This window comes from Otolemur garnettii, unplaced genomic scaffold, assembly GCF_000181295.1.
Source record: "Otolemur garnettii isolate 467f Iridium unplaced genomic scaffold, OtoGar3 scaffold00038, whole genome shotgun sequence".
NCBI lineage: Eukaryota > Metazoa > Chordata > Mammalia > Primates > Galagidae > Otolemur > Otolemur garnettii.
The window spans coordinates 10,396,290-10,404,504 of record NW_003852433.1 but is presented as its reverse complement, the minus strand read 5'-3'; the positions used below and the strand labels follow the sequence as shown (position 1 = coordinate 10,404,504).

The 8,215-nt window shown below is 41.4% G+C and overlaps 1 protein-coding gene across 1 annotated transcript in view; it reads right to left on the bottom strand.

Moving 5' to 3' along the window:
- Window positions 1-2,426: 2,426 nt before the first annotated feature.
- VSIG10 (V-set and immunoglobulin domain containing 10) overlaps window positions 2,427-8,215 on the bottom strand; it is a 30,539-nt gene continuing 24,750 nt past the window's right edge. The window contains exons 6-9 of the mRNA XM_023513261.1: window positions 6,302-6,412; window positions 5,869-5,884; window positions 3,968-4,176; window positions 2,427-3,032 (exon numbers count right to left, since the gene is read on the bottom strand). Of these exons, the coding sequence (XP_023369029.1) occupies window positions 2,977-3,032; window positions 3,968-4,176; window positions 5,869-5,884; window positions 6,302-6,412 (392 nt within the window). The 3' untranslated portion in view covers window positions 2,427-2,976. The remainder of the gene's footprint in view (window positions 3,033-3,967; window positions 4,177-5,868; window positions 5,885-6,301; window positions 6,413-8,215) is intronic.

Below are 8,215 nucleotides of genomic sequence, written 5' to 3'. Positions count from 1 at the left end.
CCCAGGGGGAGGAGGAACATTTTTCCAAATCTTTCCATTCACTAATCAAGAATAAATCAACATGACTAAAGCATTTATTTAAAAATAACTTTATTCCATTATCTTTTAAAACTCCATTATTTTAAGCTCAGAATGAATTTTCCCATCCTTCCCTACATATATACGTATTAAAATGTAAGGGATCTTCTTATTTTTCTCTCCTGGCCAGTTCCATGGTGAGAAATAGTAGTTGGCACTTATTGCATCATAACAAGTTTTACCCAGCAAGGATGATATTCCAGGCCTCAGTGCACGGGTTATGGAAATTTTCTTACTTCAATAAGACAACTTGGATGTGCTTGTGAGAACTGGAACCAATACAAAAGCCACAGGATTGTGGAGCCCCAGACCCAGGGTCCACCAGGTTTTTGAGGAAAAGAAATGTCAGTTGTGATGGCCCTGAAGTGTTTATCTTCCTGGTTCTGATAAGTAGATCTCAAGGTTTCTGCACTCAACAATACATGCATTAAAAAACACAGTGTAACAACTTGGATTTTGCCAGACAAATGCTATAATCCACTGTCAACATGCTTGTGGATTTGGGCCTGGATATCTTAAAGAAAAGCAGCCCTAATTCTTTGAGAATTCTTAAAATTTGCAGACATCCAGTGCCTGGGCTCTTAACTAACCCATAGAGAGCTCAAATAAAAGTGACAACAGTCAGCTCAGCTGGCCAAGGGTTTATAGTGCTTGGCATCAAGACCTTAACGTTCCCATTTGCTAGTGGAAAAACCCTCAAGTATTTCCTATCATAAATTCTGTGCGCAAGAGAAAAGGAAGTTGTGGAAAACATCCTGCTGATCTTGCAGAACATTCTCTGGGTTCCCAGCCAGGGATATTTATCTTTTTCCTTTCTCTTTTTTTTTCTTTTTTTAAATCTAGTTGCCTCTGAATAGTGGACTCTTAAATTCTGGAATTTAGTTACTGAAGATTCTAAAGGAAAGACAAGTTCAGTCTTTAGTGACTTTAGAAGCAACCTGAGTGAAATGACACTAATTTGCGCTGCTGCAAATGCTTAAATATATGAGTTACCGTGTAGCCAAAGACCTACCCAGGTGGAACTTTGATTCACAGCTATTCCTGAGGAGTAGAAACTGCAATCAGCTGCTAAAGCTCCCCAGTGTCCTGAGCTGGGGACAGGGCGCGCTTTTGGTGATTGTTAAGTTTGATCCCGTCACCCAAGACTTTTCCTAACCACACCTGCAGGGTTACTTCAGACAATAACAAACTTCTCACCTTAGGAATCTCAGCTCTTGGTATAGGAGAAGGGAAGTTCCCCTGTAAGCCCTAGGTCTTGCCTATTAGAGCAGGATATGCAACATTAAAGGGTCCAAATTCAAGTCAGATTTTCATGTTTAGCACATACCCACTGTACCTTTCTAAGGTCCCCAACTTCAAGAACTTTTGATGAAATCAGAAAAATTAAATCTCCGACTGTACAAGGATCTACTAGAAACATCAGAGACGTATACTCAGCAGTATTTTCATTCAAAATTTAATGTTATTGATCAGTGTATCCTCATGATACCCTTGAGGTGGAGGAAGGAAACAAGCTTTCCTGTTCCCATTTCTAAGAGAGAGAAACAGAGGCCAGATGAACCGGTTCGCCCAAGGAGCTCTTATCACCAAGTACTCCATTATAAAATACCTCTTGCTTTCTTTCAAAGCAATGGGGAGAAATGAAGAATGGGAAAGTTCTGAAAACTCAGTGTATCATGTAGGAGGCTTTTATATAATATAAATATGAAGCTCTGCAAAATGTGAGGTTACAATGAAAGGCACTTCCTCTTATCAGCTCCTACCTCTTTTGAAAAGAATTCTATCTCCAGGAAAACAAAAATTGTCAGGAGCCCTCTGATAATGCTCTCCTATGAAACCATTCTATAAGGCAGAATAAAAGGATAGGCAGCAGCTTGTAACTTACAGTTAACACTTTTCTTCCACTAGAGGCCAAAAAAAGAGTAATTAACCTCCATTGAGCACCTCCTGGGCACTTTTGTCTCCCAAATTATTTCATTTAGTCCTCACAAACCTGGAAGGTAGGTGTAATTTCGCCCATTCTACACATGAAGAAATTGGGGCCCAGGCAAAGGTAAAAGATGCCTGAGCCCATGACACAATAGTAGCAGGGCGTTGGCTCATGCCTGTAATCCCAGCACTCTGGGAGGCCAAGGCGGGGTGGGGCGGATCACCTGAGCTCAGGAGTTCAAGACCAGCCTGAGCAAGAGGGAGACCCTGTCTCTCAAAAATAGCCAGGCGTTGTGGCTGGCACCTGTAGTCCCAGCTACTTGGGAGGCTGAGGCAAGAGAATCGTTTGAGCCCAGAAGTTTGAAGTTGCTGTGAGCTATGTGATGCCACGGCACTCTACCAAGGGTGACAAAGTGAGACTCTGAACCAAACCGCCTTCCTCTGACTTACGTTGGTTGCTGAAACCTTATTTTTCCCAGGGAGCTGATATTTGCCCAGTTCCTTGGTCACAAGCTCACCTGGGCAGTAATAAAGGAAGTTTCCCCACCACCCTACTATACTCCCTTTTGTGCTAGAGCAAGCTGGTTATAAGCCTTTAATAGTAGCAAAGGTCACCAAGGCCAAGTCCTCCTCTCACCCATACTCCCTCCAAATCAGTGTCTGTTCCAACAGGTCAACCTGGATAAAGCCAGGAGTCAGCCAAAGTAGCACCTCAAACACCAAATTCAGCTTTCCCACATATACGGCTCCTTTCCAAAGCTTTTTGGCATCGCTGAGAAAACTTACAGCAAATCAAACCAGGTTGTCGTTTTTTTAAAATGGAAGGAAAAAGGTGTGTTTTTCTTTTTTTGCCGAGAGACCCAAACGTTGCTAATGCAAGCCTCCAGCAGGGCTGCAAATCAAATCAAAGCTGAATGAAGAGTTCATCTTCTAAGCTTTCAAGAAGATACGGATGAATAATTCTCTTCTTCAGACTGGCCTATCTTCTTCTTGAATGTTGTCACTTTGCTGTTCACTGCTGTCATCTGCACAGGAGATAAAATAAACCAACTCTGGAGTGATCTTAACAGAGTGATTTCTACTATCAGTCTTCAATTATCTTGGTGATTTCTAGTCCTTTTCTGGTGAGCCACAGAATTGGATTTCATGGAGAAGTGTGTATTCTCTTTTCACCTATTCTCTTATATTTCACCTATTTAGAACCCTCTAGCCGGGCATGATGCTGGCCTAGGCCCTCACCTGGGAATACCTTTTGTTCTCCGTTCTGTTTATTCCAACTCCACTGTCCTTAAAGACTTGCCTCATGTCTAAATGTTGCATAAAACTTCCCCTAACCAACACGCCCTCCAGACTCTTGTCTTTCTCCAAGGTCCCGCAATTTTTAAACATTATCATCCAACAGGCAATCAAATCCCTCTTGCAACACTTCCTCTCCTGCTCTCTGCGTGTGTTGGTTAAATTTTGCTTCTGTTTCCATTTCCTCATGTGCTTTAGTCTGTTCACTCCAACTGGTCTTGTAAAACTCTCTGCATGCAGACACTATCAATCTTCCCATTTCTTTTTTCTTTTTCTTTTTTTAGACAAGGTCTTGCTCTGTCTCTCAAGCTGGAGTGCAGTGGCACAATAATAGCTCACTACAGCCTTAAACTCCTGACCTTAAGGGATCCTCCCACCTTGGCTACCCAAAGTGCTAAGATTACAGGCATGAGCCACCATGTCCAGCCAGTTTTCCTTTCTTATTCCCTAACAATGCCAATATTGTGCTTGTCCTAGAGTGGGCCCTGGATAAATGTTTGTCAAGATTATTTTCATGTTAATAGTTGATAATAGACTCTCAGGTTCTAGACTAAACTTTTCAACTATCTTCCCCAGCCTTTAAAAACGCAACCTTTCCCTTAAAGATTTCCCTTTGGGAAGGTCACAGTGGTTTGCAGTGTTTTTTAAGGGAAAGAGAATTTACCTTGTAGATCCTGGAATCCATTTCCCATCTGTTCTATGTTCCCATTCACTAGTGCAGTCACTCTGTGAATGTGATCATGCTTGGCTCTTTGTTTAGGCAACTCTCTCCAATTTCCCTCCTCTTCCTCTTCTACAGCATTCTCTTCCTCTTCCTCTTCTTCCTCCTCTTCTGAATCCACCAAAACCATGACATCACCCATGTCTTGTCCCCTAATTTCCAAAGGGGAAAAAATAATCAAGAAAATATCTTGTTTTTCTCAACTTCCGCCCTCATTGAATAGGAAACACTAGATACTTTGCAACCCCTTTAGTAACATAGAGAATCCTCCATGCATTCAGTTTGGTTAAGTCAAAGAGATGACAATGTATATGGTTATAATTTCACAGAGATGGCGCCACGGATAGCCACAGATGATCAGATCTTTTGCTGGGTGTGTTTCATTATTCCTATTCTTTCATTCCATGAAAGATGGTCCCCAAACAATAATATCCCTTCATTATGAACAGATAAAAAGAACCTATTTTTCCATAAGATCACAGAGAAGGTTCTACCCAGAATCTCCTTAGAAAATGAAATATCCACATCCCACTGGCTACTTTGCCCCTACTGGGATTCCCTTTTAGGAGGGGCTTCTGGGCATTCATGGTTACTCTTTCAAAATATTCTGTAAGACGATGACTTACTCTTCCTTTCAGCTGTCTGGGACAACTCCTACACTATCCCAGGCATCTGTCTTCCCTCACAGCATGTATAAAAATGCTGTGTTTCTTTTCTGAAATGCCTTTATTCTGCTTTATGTACTGGCATCTTCCCCCCACCCCTTATATAAGGTCCAGGTAAAGTTCTTTTCCTCCCCCAAAAGCCCTGAACTGAGATTGCATGTGAAGTCCACATCTGGCAGCCTAGACTTAATTGCCCTGTAGTTTGTCTGGCCCTGCCCTCCCACTCAGACTGTATGCATGCCACCGGTCAATCAGTCCTAGGGAGCATTACGCTCTCACTTCATCCTCTTGGACTCCCTCAGTGAAAAAGATCAGGAGATGAAGGCTCAGAGAGGGTCAGGAATTGTCTATGGGCAGGGCTTAGGGATGGCACAGTTGTAGTTTGAACCCAGGTCCACTGATTCCAAAGCCTTGTCCCACTGTGCCACACTGCTGTCTCCTGTGTGAAATAAGCCCAGGGAATGACAGACTTATGGGGAGAACGGCTCTCCAAAATAGGGCAGTAAACATAACATGTTCCCATGAAAGAGGGTCCCAAATAATAATATTCCTTCATTATGAACAGATAAAAAGAACATATTTTGCCATCAGATCACAGAGAAAATTCTACCTAGAATCTCCTTAGAAAATGAAATATATCCATCCCCTTGGCTACTCTGCCCCTACTGGGATTTCCTTTTAGGAGGGGCTTCTGAGCATTCATGGTTACTTTTTCAAAACATCCTATGAGACTATGACTTACTCTTCCTTTTAGCTCTCTTTAGAAAATTGGATAAAGCTAATGCACAAATGACTGGGCTCAATGTGTACACATTGTCTTTATGTCTTAATGGCAGACAGTGATGTGCCCAGCCCTGACGTTTGGTGTTATAAAGCAGGAAAGACTTTGGAATCAATTAGACCTGGATGTGAAGGGAGGCACTGACATTTACTTCCTAGATGAGCCTGCAGAAATGTTCTTCACTGAGCTTCCATCTCCTTATGTGGAAAATGGAGATGCCACCACCACCACCACCATGAAGAGGTTATGAAAGAGTTTATAATAATGCCTGGTGAAGCCCTTGGTCCATGGTATGTCCTCAGTGGTAGTTGCCATTATTGTTCTTATGAAAGGAAAGAAAACAGTAGTGATGACAGGTCATGGAAAGGGTTTTTGATTTGAGTCTAGGGAACACTCACCTGACAGTGTTTCCTACTGAAGAGAGAAAGGAAAAAGAGTTAATATCCAGTAACATCCACTGCAACCTCATAGAAGTTTTTTTTTTTTTTTTTTTTTTGCAGTTTTTTGGCCAGGGCCGGGTTTGAACCTGCCACCTATGGTATATGGGACTGGCGCCCTACTCCTTTGAGCCACAGGCAGGAGTAGGGCACCACAGGTGCCCCTCACAGAAGTTTTTAATCAGGGTAACCTTTGCAAAAGAGGAACAAATGAGAAAACGGACCCAACATGAGAGGTGATAGGGTCTTCAGGGATGGGACTTAGGTGCCTCATTATTGCACATCTCGGCCCAGTGAAGAAGCCTTTTGAATGGGACTTCAGGTGGCATATGACAGGACTCCTCTCCCTCCCCCACCCACACTGAAATAGCAAAGAGACCTGAGAAACTCTTACCTCTCCAGCAGAACATGGGGCTGTAATACAACAGAAGCCCTGAGATAATAGCCAGTCCCAGCAGGAGGAGGCTCACAATGGTTCCCACGATTCCCCCAATGTTTAAAGGTTCTGTAAAGACAAATAACATCCACCTGATATGTAACCAACTAGCACCAACCCCTCCTCTGCCTGGGTCCAATTATTGTTGTATCTTGATTTCATGACCTTGGCTAAAGCTTATGAGGTATCCGTCCATGGAAGAAAACATCTGATCTCCCAACCTCAGAGAGTTTGTAGGGATCAAATGAAGTATGTGATGCAAAAAACCAGTGGGACATTAAAAGCTCTGCGTCTGCCAGACATCAAGACTGCTTCTATATACAGTTATGATTTAATTAAGAAAAAAAATACTGTTTCTAAAGGTATGGGCAAGAAAGAATGTGAGTTATCAATGCTATGATAAACAGTGTAACCAATGGAACAGAACAGAGAATCCAGTACAAGCCCACACGTATAAGGAAACTTGGTATATGGCAAATTAGTGAGCTAAGGAAACCCTATGGACGAAACGGTGCATGAATAAATCAGTGATCCAAACTGGGGCGATAAGAAAGAAAGAAAGAAACTTGATCCTTACCTCACACCATTCACAAAAATCAGAAAAGCTTCATAAAATCAATTAAAGAATATCTGTTAATCAAAAGATATCACAAAGAAAACAGAAAAGACAACAAGCAGAAAGGAAATACAACATATAAAACTAACAAAGAATTAGTATGAGGAATTTCTAAAGAATTCCTACACATCTGTACATAAAGGAGAAAATATCAAAAGACAAGAGAAGGAACACAAGTAGCAAATAAACAGGCAATAATGCTCAAAACATTCTTAGTGATCAGGGGAATTCAAATAAGAACCACAGTGAGATTCCATTTTACACTTACTAGATGGGCAAAATTTACAAAGCCTGCGAGTGAAAACGTGAAATGACTCAACACTCATATATGTCTGGTACAACCACTTTGAAAAATAATTTAGTATTATCTCATAATGATAAAAATGCACTTACCCTATAACCCTCTATTTCTATTCTTTATACATATCCTAGAGAAATGTTTGCCTAGAGACCTGGTGTAGTTGTACACAAAGAACTAAGTAAAATATGTCCATGGCAGTGCTGTTTATTGTAACAAGTCAGAAACAATACACACATAGGAAAATGCTTAACTTGGTTGTGGAACAGAGACACGATGGAAAATTACACACTAGTGAATGAAATGCAATTACACCCATTGGCACGAATAAATCCTAGAAACAAAATGTGGAGTAAAAAAGCGAAGTTACAAAAGACTATATATAGAGGAAGAACCTTTTTTATTTTTTTAAAGCATTTTTTTAGATCAGTTTTAGGTTCACAGCAAAATTGAGCAGAAAGTATTACGAGTTCCCACAAACACCACCCCGCCCCCAAAGACATGCACAGACTCTCCCAATTATCAACATCCCCTCAAGAGTGGTACAGTTGCTACAATGAATGAACCTATGCTGACATGTCATTACTGCCCAAAGTCCATAGTTCATATTGGGGTACATTCTTGAGGTTCAAAATAATCTATAGGTTTGGACAAGTATGATCTTATAGTGCCCTAAAAATCCTCTGAATTCTGTTCAACTCTCTGTTCAACTCTCCCCCAACCCACCAACATCCAGCAACTAACGACCTTTCTCTTATTTCCATAGTTTTGCCTTTTTCAGAATGCCACATAATTGAAATTATATGATATGTAGCCACAATTTTTTTTTTTGAGACAGTCTCATTTTCTTGCTCTTGGTAGAGCGCTGTGGTGCCATAGCTCACAGCAACTTCAGTCTCTTAAGCTCAAGCAATCATCTTGCCTCAGCCTCCGGAGTCGCTGGGACCTCAGGTACCTA